Source organism: Haliotis rufescens, unplaced genomic scaffold (assembly GCF_023055435.1).
Source record: "Haliotis rufescens isolate VD_foot unplaced genomic scaffold, xgHalRufe1.0.p SCAF_17, whole genome shotgun sequence".
Classification (NCBI taxonomy): Eukaryota; Metazoa; Mollusca; class Gastropoda; order Lepetellida; family Haliotidae; genus Haliotis; species Haliotis rufescens.
The window spans coordinates 20,633,764-20,655,035 of record NW_025963857.1 but is presented as its reverse complement, the minus strand read 5'-3'; the positions used below and the strand labels follow the sequence as shown (position 1 = coordinate 20,655,035).

The window sequence follows — 21,272 nt, the reverse complement described above, 5'->3', positions numbered from 1 at the left end:
ATGGAGTCGATTGTACGGTTCCGACTATATCATGAGCCTGTGTTTAGAATCACTATCAAATAGTAACGACAGCAGGTGTTCGCGATGCCACCGTCAAACATGGGTGTATACTTTCTTTTGCCGGCAGTTTACTTCGCGAGGGAGCGATCGATTGGTTGAATTGCTTTTATTTCAGCACAACCATTGGTGTTAACGGAACATACGGTAGGGAATAAATGCCAACTGGTCATCAGCAAAGTCCACTGTCCACTCTGACGTCTTTTCACAGTCTGGCTGTTGTTGTCACTGTGACACGCGTGGCAGTAACCATACCCCGATAATCTACCTCTGCCTCCAATGAATTAGATAGCGATAAAAGTTATAAGGACATTCAAAGTGTTTGAGGCTGCCTGTTGAAGAGTGTTTCAGCTGTATCACGACGTGTCAGCTTAATGATGCAAAGACATCATTAGGTCATGTGGTCTTCGGCGGCTACCATTTAGGTGAAATCAATCGGCACGGGAGCTGACAAACCAAGGATCATAATCAGAGCGAATCTTGGATTCGAACCCAGAACACAAGAGCCAGACACGCCACCTCCAATGTCGTCGCCTCAGATACCTGAGCCACCCATGCTATCAAAGATATTCCAGAACATTTTCATGATTGTATCGATTTTTTATAGGAAATTCCATCATCATAACCAGTATTATTTTGAAAGGATGTTTAGGACTGTAAGCATGTCACGACAGTTTGCCTATTGCTGCCACAGTGTAACACTCGTAAACTTGAAGCATGTCAGTTTGATTTTTGCTGTCATTATGGCATATATGGCATACACAGTGTGGCCACTTGTGGTCGCGACAGAGTTTGTTAATTGTTCTTGTGACAAACATGTATCTTAATAATGACAGCGGTATACGCCTGTCTATTGATGACATGGCAACACACGTGCCCCGTGAAGATCCGGGCTAGAATTGGCCTTCAGTAACCAATGAGTGGGTGAGTGAGTGAGTTGGGTTTAACGCCGCTTTTAACATTATTCCAGTTATATCACGGCCAATAACCAATGCTTGTCGTAGGAGGCAACTAACGGGATACGGAGGTCAGGCTTGCTAACGTGGCGGACGCATGCCATCTATCCCAATAGCGTAGATCGATGCTCATAATATCAATAGCTGGATTGTCTGGTCCAGACACGAATATCAACAGACCGCCGTCATATGGCTGGATTATTGCTGAGAGCGACATTAAACAACAAACAAACATGTATCTGATATCCTGCGATGTCATTCTGGATATTGTCATATTTAAATACATGTCTTAATCCATGTCATCAGAGAGAGAGTGTGAATTGTTTTTTATGCCGCTTTCAACAGTATTCGAGTTATATCAGGGCGTGTCAGCTTAATATTGCAGGAAAGCCCAAAGTGATGCAGGTTTTAGATGTTTACCACTTTGGCGAAACCCACGAGCACGGGTAAAGTGCTGACGAACCTAGACACAGCATGTCACGACAGTATTCAAAACGGTGATCATGACATTAGACATCCCTTCGTTGCTGGGATGGGCGAAGCCACAGACGCAGCTTCCTTAAACTAACCAGCCACACGAGTATCTGGAATATAAACTCCTTCAGCTGCACACCTGGAGATATGGGAATGTGGTATGCGGTACGTGTATGCACAGGTGTATCAGACACTCCTGGCGACCATTGAGTCTAGCATACTTAATTACGCAGTCACATGATTGTTTTTGCTACATATGCAGGTAACACTCGTACCATTTACATTCCTGAAAGTCATTTATAATCAGCGAATCTGTTGTTACATGCCAACATGTAAACATGCCCTTCAGCAATTTGACTACATGGGTTTGAATCAATAATTACTTGGAGCGAAACATGTGAAATGTACAATATAATATATTTGACATTTATGTAAGATTATTGTAACCCCAAATAATTATTGGTGCAAACCCCGTGGCGGGTGATGCAAACAGCAAGTAAACATGCCATTTACAAATTTACAGTTATGTTGCATTGATATTCATTTGTGAGATCCTGTATATAATAAAAACTGATGGAAACGAGTGAGTGAGTGAGTATGGTTTTACGCCGCTTTTAGCAATATTCCAGCAATATCACGGCGGGGGACACCAGAAATGGACTTCACACATTGTACCCATGTCGGGAATTGAACCCGGGTCTTCAGCGTGACGAGCGAACGCTTTAACCACCAGGCTATCCGACCGCCCCTGATGGAAGCGAATAAGGGAACACCTAGTTTGGACACAGTAAAGTGATATGCTATCATGGGTTCCCAGCCTTGCCTACCAAATACGCGTTGGAAACAATGCACGCAAACATTTCAACATTTGATTCTGACATGGGTTGAATGTATATACGTGCTACAGTAAACTACGGTTATAACGAACTCAAAGGGACCACTAATTTTGATTCGTTATAACCGTAGTTCGTTATAAGCAAATGTACGGAATATACACAGCAAATGGGCGGGACCAAAAAAATAGTTCGTTATATCCGTCAGTTCGTTGTAAGCGCGTTCGTTATAAACGTAGTTCTCTGTATTTCAAATGTACTGACAGTGAAGTTGATTTCCCTATGTTTTTAATGTTCCTATATTTCCACCAGTATAATTTACATCGCCGAGGTTATTGAGCTTATAAACAACATCGTAACTCGAGATGAATATATAGATTGTGCCACAGCACTAAAACTCTAAAACATTCTAAATTGTTAACAAAGACTGAACAAAGTTGGTGTCATCGTTGACATTCAAATAATGTCTACATATATTCTGGGGAAAGACTTACACTTAAACGTTAATGATATGAACAAAAGTCATAATAAAGAGAACAGTTTATATGAGAAAGTTCAATTTCAGAGAAGACGTTCACAAAGCCAAATATGCATTTTTGAGAAAATTAAAGAGCAAGTTAAAAAGAACATGTCACACAAAATCTGGCTTGGTAATAACCACAAATAGCTTTTTCAATATGGCTGCCGTGGCTTCATCAGTCAGATGGTTTCTGAGGAGATGTTTACAGTACCATGAAATGCATTTTAAGAAAATTATGGAACTTCGCAAAGTGCAAAGGTTAAAAAAACAATTCCTTAAAAAACGAACATATGCGCTGAGCCCCACCACTAACTACACATACCAAATTTCATCATATCTTTTTAAAAACAATTGGCTGAGTAATGGCCATAAGAAATTGCAACTTTTAGTATGGAAGTAGTGTAAAGGTCAAATGAAGGTCAATATATTTAACATCACAAAAACAACGAAACAATTATGTTGAGCCCAATTACTAAGTACACGTGTACCAAATTGCATTACATTTTGAACAGAAAATAACTGAGCAATGGCCATCAAGAGGTTTTCGAATCGGATTTGAATCACTTGAACAAATTCAGGTGTCATCATTGGTGGGATGAAGCAAGGGAACTCAGCCTCCCTGGTTTGGTGGCTTCAGAGTGAGTGAGTATGGTTTTACGCCGCTTTTAGCAATATTCCAGCAATATCACAGCGGGGGACACCAGAAATTGGCTTCACACATTGTACCCATGTCGGGAATTGAACCCGGGTCTTCAGCGTGACGAGCGAACGCTTTACCACTAGGCTACCCGACCGCCCCAGTGGCTTCAGAAGACAAGAGGTTTACAGACGACCAGGCCATGATATAAAATCACTTGACCTCGTGAGCTAAAATCCACAAAACAACGTCACAAGTTAATTCACATCACTTCAGCAAAATATGAATTCATCTAATTTAATGTGATTATGATAATGATAATATACTAGCTTGTCGATAGTGGTCGTGGTGATAACTGGTTATGACAATGCTCACCACTTCGCCTCATCCCCCCAGCCACCCTGTGCGACCAATTAGTGAAGCAGGTATTGGCGGAAAATCCAAATCGCACATTGGGAGTCATGCCTGCCGTCCCCGGGGTAATGACGACGTGAGAACCTATACACACCTGATAATGTATGACTTCAATGGCGTGATGGGAATACGGCGTATGTCGCACCCTGTCCTAACTATCCGGGACAGCACGTCATTAGGTGTGACATTACTGTAGACAGAGTGAATGTTGTTTAACGCCGCAGTTAATAATGTGCCAGCCATATCATGAATACCTGTAAATAATTATGTCGGGAGAAAACCCGTGGTTGACAGTATGAGTAACGACCACACCACAGGGTTTTGTGACACACAATCAGCCATATCACACATTGTGACCAACGGATCCCCCACAGGTGCTGGGGACATTTTCTGTCTGGGATTACGGGGCGGTCTGGTAGCCTAGTGGTTAAAGCGTTCGCTCGTCACGCCGAAGACCCGGGTTCGATTCCCGACATGGGTACAATGTGTGAAGCCCATTTCTGGTGTCCCCCGCGGTGATATTGCTGGAATATTGCTAAAAGCGGCGTAAAACCAAACTCAATCACTCACTCACTGTCTGGGATTACCCAAGTGACATCTATAGTATTAGTAAAGAAGCGGGTGATATTACATTTGCAAATTAAGAGGATTATAATTGTTTTGTTTCCAATATACACAAAATATATATATAACGTCAAGGCAAGAGAAAAGCCAATGACGTTGTGGACTGTTGCTCGTGGAAACTGCCACTGATATCCCTGGGTGTGGGGGCGGTCGTGTAGCATAGCGGTTAAAGCGTTTGCTAGTCACGCTGAAGATCCGGGTTCGTTTCCCGACATGGGTACAATGTGTGAAACCCATTTCTGATATCCCCCGCCGTGATATTGCTGGAATATTGCTAAAAGCGGCTTAAATCAAACTCACTCACTCCCTCACTGGCTCATGTTTGACTGTTTGACGACCTTAGCTCTACGCCAATCGTAGTTAATGTTAAAGAATGTGAATAACCACACGCACCCACCGTCAACATAGAATATCTCCAGACTGTTTGAATTAAAAAGATTAAAGTATACAGACATAAACAAACAGACATCTGGATAAAGTTGACGAAAGGCGAAAGACAGCTGGAAATCAGCTGGAAAGTTGTAACCATTGTGAAACTAGAACGGACTTGGACATATCATTGGTGACATGTGATCTGCAGCACAGCATGTTAGAAAACCACATGGTACTTACAGAAGGACGTCGTGACTGGTCAGTGCTGCTGCTAGACAGCTTCTGCATAGGATGTGAGTGCTTTACATTTTGTGAATGATGACATTTGTCTGGGGCCGTGTACATGTGTGTTAATATTGACAATTCTCGTGAAAATAACAAAGTTGTCTGGTACATCGGCTAAGAGGTCAACGACATCTGCTACAACGAATGTAACACGACGTCTTCCGACAGCAGCTGAATGTACTCCAACGTCTTGTACAGCATCCAAGCGTACAGCGACGTCTCGTACAGCAACTGAGTGTACAACGACGTCTCCTGCAGCGTGCTCGATCAGTATACAGCATCTCCAAGAGCAATTATGTGCACAACGACGTCTCCTACACAACTGAATGTCCATCGACATCTCATACAGTGAGCTGGATCAGTATACAATGTCTCAACGTCGTCATCTACAGTGTCTCAGTAGACGACAATCTCTACAGTGTTTCAGTAGATAACGTCGTCTCCTACAATGTCTCAGTAGACGACAATCTCTACAGTGTTTCAGTAGATAACGTCGTCCCCTACAGTGTCTCAGTAAGCAACGACAATCTCTTCAGTGTTTCAGTAGACAACTACGTCCCCTACAGTGTTTCAGTAGATGACGTCGTCTCCTACAGTGTCTCAGTAGGCAACGACAACCTCTACAGGGTTTCAGTAGACAACGACGTCCCCTACAGTGTCTCTGTAGACAACGACAGTCTCTACAGTGTCTCAGTAGATAACAACCCCTACAATGTCTCTGTAGACAACGACAATCTCTACAGTGTTTCAGTAGACAACGGCTTCCCCTACAGTGTCTCAGTAGACAACGACAACCCCTACAGTGTCTCAGTAGACAACGACAACCCCTACAGTGTCTCAGTAGACAACGACGTCCCTTACAGTGTCTCAGTAGACAACGATGACCCCTACAGTGTTTCAGTAGACAACGGCAACCTCTACAGTGTTTCAGTAGACAACGACGTCCCCTACAGTGTCCCAGTAGACAACGACAACCTCTACAGTCTCTCAATTGACAACGACAACCTCTACAGTTTCTCAATAGACAACGACAACCTCTACAGTGTTTCAGTAGACAACGTCGTCCCCTACAATGTCTCAGCAGACAACGACGTCCCCTACATGTCTCAGTAGACAACGACGTCCCCTACAGTGTCTCAGTAGACAACGACAACCCCTACAGTGTCTCAGTAGACAACGACGTCCCTTACAGTGTCTCAGTAGACAACGATGACCCCTACAGTGTTTCAGTAGACAACGGCAACCTCTACAGTGTTTCAGTAGACAACGACGTCCCCTACAGTGTCCCAGTAGACAACGACAACCTCTACAGTCTCTCAATTGACAACGACAACCTCTACAGTTTCTCAATAGACAACGACAACCTCTACAGTGTTTCAGTAGACAACGTCGTCCCCTACAATGTCTCAGCAGACAACGACGTCCCCTACATGTCTCAGTAGACAACGACGTCCCCTACAGTGTCTCAGTAGACAACGACGTCCCCTACAATGTTTCAGTAGACAACGACGTCCCCTACAGAGTCCCAGTAGACATCGACGTCCCATACATGTCTCAGTAGACAACGACGTCCCCTACAGTGTCTCAGTAGACAACGTCGTCCCCTACAGTGTCTCAGTAGACGACGTCCCCTACAGTGTCTCAGTAGACAACGTCGTCCCCTACAGTGTCTCAGTAGACAACGACGTCCCCTACAGTGTCTCAGTAGACAACGACGTCCCCTACAGAGTCCCAGTAGACATCGACGTCCCATACATGTCTCAGTGGACAACGACGTCCCCTACAGTGTCTCAGTAGACATCGATGTCCCCTACATGTCTCAGTAGACAACGACGTCCCCTACAGTGTCTCAGTAGACACCGACGTCCCCTACAGTGTCTCAGTAGACAACGACGTCCCCTACAGTGTCTCAGTAGACAACGACAACCCCTACAGTGTCTCAGTAGACAACGACGTCCCTTACAGTGTCTCAGGAGACAACGATGACCCCAACAGTGTTTCAGTAGACAACGGCAACCTCTACAGTGTTTCAGTAGACAACGACGTCCCGTACAGTCTCCCAGTAGACAACGACAACCTCTACAGTGTCTCAACAGACAGCGACAACCTCCACAGTGTCTCAGCAGACAACGACGTCCCTTACATGTCTCAGTAGACAACGACATCCCCTACAGTGTATCGTAGACAACGACGTCCCCTACAATGTTTCAGTAGACAACGACGTCCCCTACAGTGTCCCAGTAGACAACGTCGTCCCCTACAGAGTCTCAGTAGACAACGACGTCCCCTACAGTGTCTCAGTAGACAACGACGTCCCCTACAGTGTCTCAGTAAAAAACGACGTCCCCTACAGTGTCTCAGTAAAAAACGACAACTCCAACGACCACTCTGTAGACATGGACATCCCCTACAGTGACTCAGTGTTCAAAGGTGGTTGTGACATTTCGTCTGTCGGGCCACAAGCACTAATGTATTATTGACAACAAACATCCAAATGTTATGGCATGACGTGTTACACACAATTATGACATGTGATTATTACACGAGAACGAAAACACCAATCTGCACTGACAATAACATATCTGTAATATATGAATAATATCAATAATCATGCTTCTGAAATTAATTACTGAGTACATTATAACGCTATTTAAATAGAAAATCGATACCAGATACAGGTATTTGATAAACTGAGCCTATTGCTACAATAAAAGCAATCCCAGCGGGCGAGCTGACATGAATACAACCAACATAGCACACATACCTTCTCACTGTTGTCGACTGGGCACGCCATAGCTACACGGCGACACACAGGTACACTAGAGGTAGACACGTGGTCAGTGAACAGGTAGACTATCTACAGGTACACCTATCACCGCTATATTAAACTGATCTATTCCAGACAAGTGGTGTCAGCGACATAACCCTGTTATTGAATCCAACGTCCAATTGTACTTCTTAGTCTCCTTTCAGAAAGAGAAAAGCGATAGTTATTCATGTTGTGTTCGGGTTTTCGGGGGCACTTAGATGTATTGGCAAACACGTCCCCACCGAGCTAATTGCCGGTAATGATTCACGCCACAAAGAGGAAAAACCAGTCACAACGTGCTGGCGTAAGCCCGTTATATAAACGGTTTACATGCTCTGATATGGATTTTTCTCTCTCTACTTTTAAGGCTCTTATCAGGTGGATATAGAAACTAAGATCACAGGCGACAAAAGGGAGTTTTCCTCTCATCGTTCTTGACAGGAGGGGGAAAAACTGGAAGGATAAGAGGGGATTACTCTCAAAGAACGGCTAAAGCTCCACTGCGTATAACAGAACAGAGATCTAAGGTTGATGCATCACTTTCCTTATATAGAATCTTATCACGGCATTATTTACGTGGCTCTGTCAAGTATTCCGTGAATGTTGTTTTTGATAAATTGATCATAAATCTTTAGATTGAAATAGCTAGGATCAGGCTAAAGTTAAAATCTCAAATAGACCTCGGCTGTTACAATCTCTCGATGATGAGACTACAAACATATACGATACTATACTAATTAATATACCTGCCACATTGCTATCATCTATCACATGACTGACCGTTGCCCGTCTACCCCTACAAAACTGTCTGTCCTTAGTTTAGGCTCAACTCGCAGCGCGATTCCTCACATGCAAAGCGGGCACGTCGAGATATGACACACGGCAGCTGAAGCAGCGGGAACTACTCCACCTACATCGCTCTGTCTACCTTCGGGTGGAATTACTCCCGTGACAGAATGCGAAGTGCATTATTTATGAAGCGTGTTATAAAGTACGTTTTATTGGAGCTTCAACGCGAACTTTCTATTTATCATGTCTGGAATGAGACTTGATCCGGTACTTATTATTTCAACCTGATGAATCACTGAATACTTCCTGAATGGCATGTTCCTAACAATCATGACTAGTACAGCACCATCCACAGCACACGGGGGATGATCGCTGTACAACGATGGCTACGTTATTGACATTCAGCTCCATTAGTTTACCACTAGACATGTACACAGTTCTATCAAAATCGGTCATTAATTTACATCTCGGGAATATCCGGTAAACAGCTCAATTTTGTTATCCTCGCTACAAGATATCCCGACCGCTCAATAACACGGCCAAACGCTGCTCTACCGCCTGGATAGCCGCTCTGTTCAAACTCATTGACATACTGACGCTACAGTAAGTGAAATATACTCCAGAGATTACTAAAATGATAGATACCTTTTTCCGGCTGTCAGCAGACGACACATTTGAAACTCAAATAGGCAGTCGTCAGTTTAGGCAGACGACAGTTTAGGGATATGTATTCCTTCTTACCTCTCAATAGTGACATCAACCACGAAGGGAACCGCTCAGTCTATTCATAATCCCCACTCCTCATCCAAATCATTTCAACTATTCGAGCACACAACTGTTACAGAGAATGCAAGCATACGACACCCGTAGCGCGTGCCCTATCCGCTTGCCGCTGACAAATCAGTGAATGAAAGCCGGCAGTCAGGGGCTCATTCACAACATTTCAGTCGGGACTTCCTGTGAAGCGTAAGACGGAAAAATATCCACTTCTGCATACATATTACGCATGGCCTATATCCCTATCAGTGGCGTTATCGGTGTCTTTGCGAACATTTGATAGTACAACGATAAAGTCACTACACCTCCACGGACTGGGTCACGCTCGGCGAGTTCAACACAGGCTACGCAATCTGTTCATAATCGTGTGAAATAGATCCTGTTCAAATATTTCCATATTGACTAATGTCTGTTTTAAAAACGGCCAGCTGAAGTTCTCTTTCAACACAGGACGCCCATGGTTTAGGATCGGCGAGGGATGGGGACTTGAAAAGAAAAATGACATCACGGGGGGACGTTTTATTGTTTGTCTTTGCATCTTTATGTGTCATGGTAATTTTAGCTGAATTATATTGAATTAGATTTTGGCTGTTTGTGACTAATTCGATACAAGATCGATAATACGCCTCTCATGCGCCTCCTAGTCCTGGGATATCAAGCGTTAATCTTTGTGAAGCTTCATTAACGTCGTCGAAAGCAATTTTTTTTCAGAATTACATTAAAGACGGTTTGCAAAACAACAAAAGAAAGTTTTATACATGAAAGGTAAACCACATACGGAGTATATTAACCATTGGAACACCTTAAAGCAATAAACGTTTGACATTTATGATACACCAACGCCCCGTTCAATATCTAGCGTACTAAGATACAGCGGCTACATTAATGCATATTTTACGTATACAGCCACAGCTTGCACGTAATAGCTCTACATCTGTTAACGTGTCAAGCGTTTGACATGCAGTGGTAAGTTTGTATGGTCGATCACTTTGTGGACCGAGGGCCCGCTGCAGCAACGAGCATCTGCATCGACGACACAAATCTGTTAGCGACTTCAACAACAACATGCCATCGGCGACCCCATGACCTTACAGTGAATACAACAACGACGGGACCATATACGTGATCGTACAACGACTAAGTGTGTACATGTAACTTTAAACAGTGTAAATATCTCTCCCCCCGTGATCCGGGCTAGACTTGGTCTTCAGCAACACATGCTTGTCAAAACAGGCGACGAACGGGATCGGGAGGTCAGGCTCGCGGACTTGATTGATGCATTTCATCGTATCCCAATTGCGTAGACTGATGCTCATGATGTCAATCACTGGGTTGTCTGCGGTGTGCGGTGTTAAACAACGAATAAGCAAAACAGACATACATGTGATCTCTTACAGCAGCTAAGTGTGTAAGGACATCTGCTACAGGGACTAAGTATACGACGACATCTGCTACCACGACTAAATGAACAACGACGTCTGCTACAACGACTAAATGAACAAAGCCATAGCCACAACGACTACATGAACAACGACACCTGCTACAACGACTAAGTGAACATCGACGTCAGCCACAGAGACTAAGTGAACAGCGCCGTCTCCAACAGCGACTAAGTGAACAACGCCATCTTCAGCGACTCTAGAAAACAACGAAATCTCCACAACACTGATTACGCGAATACAAGCATGCGCGATACAACGACCATAGAGACAATGCGGCCATCGACAAGCTGTCGCCCAGTTCCATGACGCCATATATCGGGGAGGCTGCATGCGGCAATGTCAGTGCTGTGGCGGACGTAATTATGCGGTTCATTATATCATTACGTCGTAATTGTATCATCTATTTGTAGCCAGGGCTCATCAAGGGGACAAGGATGTTCTGCACGTGGTGAGGTCGTACACCTCAACCACGTTCACACGGATCAAACATCCTCGGTAGGGGCTCTTTGGTGGAGGCGCATGGCCCGTATCGTGTACAGAAATTAGGCTTTATCTTGGTCGGACTGTATAAAACTTTGCTAAAATTGCTGGGATGTTTAATGCATACTTTAAATCCCATTAACGCGAGATAGGCAGTGTGTAGCGTGAGTGGATGAGTAGGCTTTTACGCTGTTATAGCAGTATTGAAACATTATGACGGAGGACATCAAGAGTGAGCGAGTGAGTAAGGTTTACTGCCGCTCTTTCATTAAAATCAACTCTTTCAGTAATATCAGCCGTGTGAAGTTGATGTGTGAAGAAGGCCCGGGGAGATGCAGGTCTGTGACGTTTACCACTTCGGTGAAACCCACGAGCACGGGTAAGGTGCTGACAAACCCAAAAACATAATCAGGACGAACCGGGCCTCGAACCCAGGACCATTCGTTTCTGGCAGGTCTAAGGGACAACTTAGGGGACTTGGCCACCCGTACGTGGCCCCGAGTACACCAAGGACAAAAACGGCTTAGACCACAATCACATCACCGACCATATTTAAAAAAAAGTCGCTTTCTCCGCTTAGCGTTCATTAAGAAATGTCCTTAGACCGTTATTTACATTTACATAAGTTGTTTTTTTAACCTATAAGCGGGTTTACTCTATAAGCAGCATTGTTATAAAACAGCCACATGCCATGCAGTTAGTACATTTAGTTTTTACAAACATTTTATGGAAACAGTCAGTTTACCAGGCGCTTCCAGGCGACCAATCAGAATTAACCACAGAAAACATGGCTTAAGCTCGCCAATCACATCTGAACGCTTTTCTTGTACGAACAATCATCTGCCTTTGTCACAGTCTCCTCGACTACGACATTCAGTATTTACAGATGGAATTGCATGTATTTCTTCTGCCAGTGGAGTAGGATCGGCTTTCTCAGACGTTTTTCGTTCTCCTCGTATGACATTATATTGAAAGTTGACTTCATATTGCGGGCACTCACACGTCATGTATTAAAACTAGCAAGGTCAGATCAATTCAATCACCTGCCCGTCGTTTTTTGAAAAAAAGGAAGAAACTGGCGGTTCGATATATATTTAAGCCAGTGGTGCTTCAGATATAAAATAATGAAAACTTACAGGTCAGATAAATTGATACAGTTAAAACGATCAGAACAATTAAAGAGAACATATTGCCAGCAAACTGTTGTTCATATTACCCACTACACAGTAAGGCCTGTCACTACACAATAGGGGCGGTCGGGTAGCCTAGTGGTTAAAGCGTTCGCTCGTCACGCCGAAGACCCGGGTTCCATTCCCGACATGGGTACAATGTGTGAAGCCCATTTCTGGTGTCCCCCGCCGTGATATTGCTGGAATATTGCTAAAAGCGGCGTAAAACCATACTCACTCACTCACTACACAGTTAGACATGCCTCTCACTACACAGTAAGACCCGTCAACCTGTACACAGCAAGGCCTGTCACTACACAGTAAGGCCTGTCACTACACAGTAAGGCCTGTCATCCACTACACAGTAAGGCCTGTCACCCACTACACAGTAAGGCCTGTCTCCAAATACACAGTAAGGCCTGTCACCCACTACACAGTAAGGCCTGTCATCCACTACACAGTAAGGCCTGTCACCCACTACACAGTAAGGCCTGTCTCCCACTACACAGTAAGGCCTGTCATCCACTACACAGTAAGGCCTGTCATCCACTACACAGTAAGGCCTGTCACCCACTACACAGTAAGGCCTGTCACCCACTACACATTTAGGCCTGTCACCCACTACACAGTAAGGCCTGTCACCCTATACACAGTAAGGCCTGTCACCCACTACACTGTAAGGCCTGTCACCAACTACACAGTAAGGCCTGTCACCCACTACACAGTAAAGCCTGTCACCCACTACACAGTAAGGCCTGTCACCCACTACACAGTTAGGCCTGTCACCCACTACACAGTAAAGCCTGTCACCCACTACACAGTAAGGCCTGTCACCCACTACACAGTAAGGCCTGTCACCCACTACACAGTATGGCCTGTCACCCACTACACAGTAAGGCCTGTCACTCACTACACAGTAAGGCCTGTCACACTATACACAGTAAGGCCTGTCACACTATACACAGTAAGGCCTGTCACCCTATACACAGTAAAGCCTGTCACCCACTACACAGTAAGGTCTGTCACCCACTACACAGTAAAGCCTGTCACACTATACACAGTAAGGCCTGTTACCCACTACACAGTAAGGCCTGTCACTACACAGTTAGGCCTGTCAATCACTACACAGTAAGGCCTGTCTCCCACTACACAGTAAGGCCTGTCACCCACTACACAGTAAAACCTGTCTCCCACTACACAGTAAGGCCTGTCATCCACTACACAGTAAAACCTGTCACCCACTACACAGTAAGGCCTGTCAACCACTACACAGTAAGGCCTGTCATCCACTACACAGTAAGGCCTGTCACTACACAGTAAGGCCTGTCATCCACTACACAGTAAGGCCTGTCAACCACTACACAGTAAGGCCTGTCAACCACTACACAGTAAGGCCTGTCATCCACTACACAGTAAGGCCTGTCAACCACTACACAGTAAGGCCTGTCAACCACTACACAGTAAGGCCTGTCAACCACTACACAGTAAGGCCTGTCTCCCACTACACAGTAAGGCCTGTCAACCACTACACAGTAAGGCCTGTCTCCCACTACACAGTAAGGCCTGTCACCCATTACACAGTAAGGCCTGTCTCCCACTACACAGTAAGGCCTGTCAACCACTACACAGTAAGGCCTGTCACCCACTACACAGTAAGGCCTGTCTCCCACTACACAGTAAGGCCTGTCATCCACTACACAGTAAGGCCTGTCACCCACTACACAGTAAGGCCTGTCACCCACTACACATTTAGGCCTGTCACCCACTACACAGTAAGGCCTGTCACCCTATACACAGTAAGGCCTGTCACCCACTACACTGTAAGGCCTGTCACCAACTACACAGTAAGGCCTGTCACCCACTACACAGTAAAGCCTGTCACCCACTACACAGTAAGGCCTGTCACCCACTACACAGTTAGGCCTGTCACCCACTACACAGTAAAGCCTGTCACCCACTACACAGTAAGGCCTGTCACCCACTACACAGTAAGGCCTGTCACCCACTACACAGTATGGCCTGTCACCCACTACACAGTAAGGCCTGTCACTCACTACACAGTAAGGCCTGTCACACTATACACAGTAAGGCCTGTCACACTATACACAGTAAGGCCTGTCACCCTATACACAGTAAAGCCTGTCACCCACTACACAGTAAGGTCTGTCACCCACTACACAGTAAAGCCTGTCACACTATACACAGTAAGGCCTGTTACCCACTACACAGTAAGGCCTGTCACTACACAGTTAGGCCTGTCAATCACTACACAGTAAGGCCTGTCTCCCACTACACAGTAAGGCCTGTCACCCACTACACAGTAAAACCTGTCTCCCACTACACAGTAAGGCCTGTCATCCACTACACAGTAAAACCTGTCACCCACTACACAGTAAGGCCTGTCAACCACTACACAGTAAGGCCTGTCATCCACTACACAGTAAGGCCTGTCACTACACAGTAAGGCCTGTCATCCACTACACAGTAAGGCCTGTCAACCACTACACAGTAAGGCCTGTCTCCCACTACACAGTAAGGCCTGTCACCCACTACACAGTAAGGCCTGTCATCCACTACACAGTAAGGCCTGTCAACCACTACACAGTAAGGCCTGTCTCCCACTACACAGTAAGGCCTGTCAACCACTACACAGTAAGGCCTGTCTCCCACTACACAGTAAGGCCTGTCACCCATTACACAGTAAGGCCTGTCTCCCACTACACAGTAAGGCCTGTCAACCACTACACAGTAAGGCCTGTCTCCCACTACACAGTAAGGCCTGTCAACCACTACACAGTAAGGTCTGTCAACCACTACACAGTAAGGCCTGTCACTACACAGTAAGGCCTGTCTCCCACTACACAGTAAGGCCTGTCATCCACTACACAGTAAGGCCTGTCACCCACTACACAGTAAGTCCTGTCTCCCACTACACAGTAAGGCCTGTCAACCACTTCACAGTAAGGCCTGTCACTACACAGTTAGGCCTGTCAACCACTACACAGTAAGGCCTGTCAACCACTACACAGTGAGGCCTGTCAACCACTACACAGTAAGGCCTGTCAACCACTACACAGTAACGCCTGTCAACCGCTACACAGTTAGGCCTGTCAACCACTACACAGTAAGGCCTGTCAACCACTACACAGTAAGGTCTGTCAACCACTACACAGTAAGGCCTGTTACTACACAGTAAGGCCTGTTACTACACAGTAAGGCCTGTCACTACACAGTTAGGCCTGTCAACCACTACACAGTAAGGCCTGTCAACCACTACACAGTAAGGCCTGTTACTACACAGTAAGGCCTGTTACTACACAGTAAGGCCTGTCAACCACTACACAGTAAGGCCTGTCACTACACAGTTAGGCCTGTCAACCACTACACAGGAAGGCCTGTCACCCACTACACAGTAAGTCCTGTCTCCCACTACACAGTAAGGCCTGTCAACCACTACACAGTAAGGCCTGTCACCCAGTACACAGTAAGTCCTGTCTCCCACTACACAGTTAGGCCTGTCAACCACTACACAGTAAGGCCTGTCACTACACAGTTAGGCCTGTCAACCACTACACAGTAAGCCCTGTCAACCACTACACAGTTAGGCCTGTCAACCACTACACAGTAAGGCCTGTCAACCACTACACAGTTAGGCCTGTCAACCACTACACAGTAAGGCCTGTCAACCACTACACAGTTAGGCCTGTCAACCACTACACAGTAAGGCCTGTTACTACACAGTAAGGCCTGTCACCCACATACACAGTAAGGCCTGTCAACCACTACACAGTAAGGCCTGTCAACCACTACACAGTTAGGCCTGTCAACCACTACACAGTAAGGCCTGTCAACCACTACACAGTTAGGCCTGTCAACCACTACACAGTAAGGCCTGTTACTACACAGTAAGGCCTGTCACCCACATACACAGTAAGGCCTGTCACCCACATACACAGTAAGGCCTGTCTCCCACTACACAGTGCGGCCTGTCGAGTTATTAAATGGTTGTGTTCTAGTCAAGCTTTATGATATATATGGTCCTATTTCCCCACTATTGAACCCTATGGTTGGGGCTCAAGGGGTAGTGTCAGTTTGCAGTCAGTGAAATCCTGACAACGTTCCCAAGTAATCGATTGTGTGGCGGTATTCATGTCATAACTGAAGTGTGGTTGATTGAGTTACGACCACAAGATGTCTGAAAAACTACGCAGCCGCGACATCGTCCGATGTCATTTTGTCACATACCACAGTAGCGCTGTAACCTAGTTTTCAGAAGGGAAATTCTTGAGATGATTTTTTTTCCTGATATTACAATTTGCAATGTTGCAATTCACAACGTTATACAGTGTGTACTTGTGGGCGTGGCAGTTCATCGGAGACTATTGTTTTTTATTTCTTATGGTGAGTGAGTAAGATCGGTTTACCACCAATATCACGACATGCCATCATTAACGTGGAAGGAACGCTTTAAGCGACGCACTTCGTGGATGTTTGCGACGTTTGTGAAAGCCACGGGATATAATCGGGGCGAGTTCGGGATTTGATTTTGGGTCAAAATATGTTCCACCTGGACTATGCTTGTCTCTCTGTAGGCTTTCCTGAGCAGAATGGCTTCTCCTATCATCAGCTCGTGGTTTGTCTGGCTGAGGCTCGTTAGCTTACAGGCCGCCATGATATGTTACCCTGTAGCCCACTCACCAACTTACCCAAGTGCAACCCAAACTAGTGTCCCCTTGTCTGCAGCCATCATGATGTCTTTCCGACAAATATTACTATCCATCCCTCCATCAATCTATCTTCTTCTTCTTCTTGTACAGATTAAAATAAAAAATGCAGCAAAGAGGGTTTGGGCCCTTGCCCCCTCTACACGCAGCCCAGACAGCGAATTGGACTTCTCCGGGGAGCGCTGCCTAGTCAAACCCACCCAGAACTTTTCGGAGAATATGTGAAGACTCCCAAACACTGCAACTTTCTGCATTACCCAGATTGTCAGAAGGGTTGTATTCCTGGTAGCAAACCCGGGTACTCTCCCAGTGTCAGACAACAGATTGTTAGTCTGAGAAGTAGTAGCAGTAGTAGTAGTAGTAGTAGTAGTAGTAGTCAATACCTGTGATTCAATACCCTGTGATTACATTGGTTCTGTTACCCGGCGCATTTAACGGGTTAACACCATTGTGCGGGCCTGGACAGATCCGTATAAAAGGGAACATTCCAATTAGTAGGTGAACCCCACTTTTGATGTCGTGATATGTAGGATATTAAACCTTAAATATTGATTATGTAGACTCGCTTCATAGCTAAATTGATACATTAACTATCCATTCGGGCGTACGCCTGACTCTGAACCTCAGACCTTGGGCCTTTTAAAGTGATTACGTCCAGACAGTGCCGGTTCAACCACATTCATATTCTGATTACAAGCTATCTATGTGACCTCCTTACTGCCGTAATGAGTACTGTTAGAAGACATAACGACACCAGATGTTCATTTCGATGTGCCTGACGTTAGAACATTTGTTGTATTACTGTTACTGTTCATTGTCAGAATCCTAAAATGACGATCCGCAGACGCCAGATGCAACTTCTCGTCGACAGAGGGCGTGCGTGCGAGACTAAAAAGGTCTCGCGAGACAAGACAGGTATACATGCAAGTTGCGTGCAAAGCACCAGATGTGTGCCATCGCTGCCCGGCCTGGAGCCCTCAGTTTTGAGGGTATCAACCTATCTGGCCATAGATACAAATGAGCTTACCGGCTACGTTGACGATGTCGTATACAGATACGCTGGTGCTGATCAGACGCTGTGTAGTATCGCCGTGGACAGAGTGGGAGACATCAATCACACTATCACCAATTACCACCGAACAAACATCGCTGGGGAACTTCACTGGAAGGGAATCTGGAAAGAAAAAAAACCGATGGTTAAATTTGCTTTCTGAGATTACGTTGCGAGTAGGTATGTTTTAAGGTGTATGGTCATCCTGACAATATGGCACTTCGGCCTTTAATAACGTTGAGACAACACTACATGCTATCTCGTAACTGACGTCGGGCAGTAAGGCTGGGAGTCTCTTTGGTATAATCGAACATGGGCCCCATCTAAATACAATCTTTTATGCTTCCACATGACGACTGGGTTTTGTGGAATTAATTCTATCAGCTAAATCAGCGAACAAACCGTGCAGAGATCCGTCAACAACACGATGACGTTCTGACCTGCATTGTAAATGTGTTCGTTTTTAGGCAATACATTCCAAGATGGAGTGTGATGTTTTGGGGAAAATAAGAATTAACCACGGCTCCCAGGGAATTTACCGAGAAGGTTGAGACAGTTGCAGGCATTGGGACTAGCATGCGAACTTGCATGCAAGTTGGTTTTACAAACACGATAGCCCGAGGTGGCGACGACGACCTTCTTCATGAAGACAGCCTGACAACAACGCCAATTCCACTCCCTAGAGGCGGTCAACTCTTTGATATGCAAGAACTTATTTATTATCGATATTTTGCGTAATAGCGCTTCTATTTCCAAACCATCCTCTCCTCCCATTATCTGCAAGTTTAGGCTTTGACCCTTGGGAAATTGTGGAAGATTACTGCACGTGAATGAAACTCAGTTGTAGCAAAATAATTTTGATCGGTGATGATAGGAGGGGGTTGGGGAAGAGAAATAGAGATGATGGTGGTGGTGGTGGTGGTGGTGGTGTGTGTGTGTGGGGGGGGGAGGGGGGGGGGGGGGTACCTAGGATCAATTGGGGGAGGGGGTACCTAGGATCAATTGCTCTCCTCCTGTAGGGGCACGGGAAACATTACCACCAGAGTGATCGATCTCTCTGTTACATGGCAGTGATAAGAACCTCGCCAGATAAACCATATTACGTTCGAGATAAACATTTTTACAACATACAGAGGACCTGTAGAATTATTGCCGTTATGTATCGTGCAGTGTCATTTTACGTGCCAAGATTTTGACACGGGCTAATTTACTTCTGTAATGGTTTCTGTTATTGTACATTATGATCGAAGACGGACAATCAGTCTTGACTGAAGACATAAAAGCAAAACCCAGATCTTTATCATTGATTATGTTTGGAGTTCTTATCAAACACACAGAACATTTTAGTATGAAAAAGTTTCTATTTCTAAGAGCTTTAGACAAATCAAACTGCCAGCATGTGTTTGGCGTATGATGTAAAGAATACAATTCCTGAATTGTTTTTGGCAAATATCCCCAAGATCTAAGGATGTAAATTAGGAACAGTATTGACAGATCGACCAACATTCAGTGGAGCCTCGCTAGCTACGAACCTGTTTATTCGGAAACTCTCTTTCCGTCAGATTAATGGTAGGAGTAAGTGTAGGAGTTCAGTTGAATGTCATTGTGAACAGTATTTCAGTTATATATATATATCATAGTGTGTCAGTACCATATTAACAAAATCCCAAACAGCGACGAGCGGCGCCACTGACGACCGAAGCGCTGACAAAACATCGAAACATAATCACGGCGAATCTGTGATTCGAACCAATTATCATAGGCTCCTGGCGCACCTAAGGGACGTAACTCTGCACGGCGAATTACAGCGCTTTAGACGACTGCACCATACGTGCCCTCTGATTGGTAATAGGAACACGTATAAAACTTCAACGGACATTAATACGTCTGAATAACTCGTAATTCCGGAAAGAGAATTTCTAGTTTTTGTACATGGACTGATTACTTTAAAAAAAATATTCCCTACCTATTTTATTGATTCTATACTCTACCCTTAATGTGTCACTTTATCTGACACACTTTAGCTCTCGCGGAATCAACAATTGTACTCAACGCATTCCATGTTTGACTGGCATTTCAGAATTTTAAATGTCAATAATAAATGTGACAACAAATAACTTCAAAAGTCCATGATTGTTAATTGTTATAAAAAACCCAAAACAACAGCTTTGGTGAATGCATGTTGAACACATATTGTACGCGAAATAATTGTTTGACACCATCATTCGCCACACCCCATACCAGCAAACCATACACCTTCATAACGTCTAAGATCTGTCTCTCTTTCGGGGGGCACGGGGGGCCCAGTCGTCTAAGGCGCCGCGATTCGCTGTGCAGAGGTGCGTCCCTTGGGCACGCCAGAAATCTATGATTGTGGGTTCGAATCCCGGTTCGCCCCGATTATGTTTCTAGGTTTGTCAGCATCATACCCGTGCTCGTGGATTTCAGCGAAGTGGTAAACGCCTGAGACCTGCATCACTTTGGGCTTTCCGCCCACATTAAGCTGACACGCCGTGATATAACTGGTATACTGTTAAAGGCGGCGTTAAACCCAAATCACTCACTTACTCTGTCTCTCTTTCGGCTTTTCTGCCCCATTAAGTTGACACCCCATAATATATAATAGTTATATGCAGTTAAAGAAGGTCCGATTGCTATAGTTAATCGGATCACTTTAACTTCTTTTGAGTAGTATAACTGAACTAGTAACAAAACTCTTTTCCCATCATTTGTCATCAGTATGAGTGAGCTCCGTTTTAACGCCGCTTTGAACAGTATTTCAAACATATGACAGCGTGTCAGCTTGATGTGGGAGGAAAGCCCGAAGTGATTGAGGTCCTAAACGTTTGCTACTTGGAT

The 21,272-nt window shown here is 45.0% G+C and overlaps 1 protein-coding gene across 4 annotated transcripts in view; it reads right to left on the bottom strand.

The window, feature by feature from the left end:
• Positions 1-21,272, bottom strand: part of LOC124133943 — a 98,048-nt gene that overhangs the window by 38,090 nt on the left and 38,686 nt on the right. For 2 of the 4 annotated variants that reach the window (XM_046498543.2, XM_046498544.2), the window contains exon 2: positions 18,390-18,536. Coding sequence is in view for 1 of the 4 variants with exons in the window: in XM_046498541.2 (XP_046354497.2) it covers positions 7,937-7,966 (30 nt within the window). In the remaining 3 variants the exon portion in view is untranslated. Of the gene's footprint in view, positions 1-7,936; positions 8,236-9,511; positions 9,863-18,389; positions 18,537-21,272 lie in introns of those variants that run through there. The other 2 variants (XM_046498542.2, XM_046498541.2) reach the window with 2 other exon arrangements.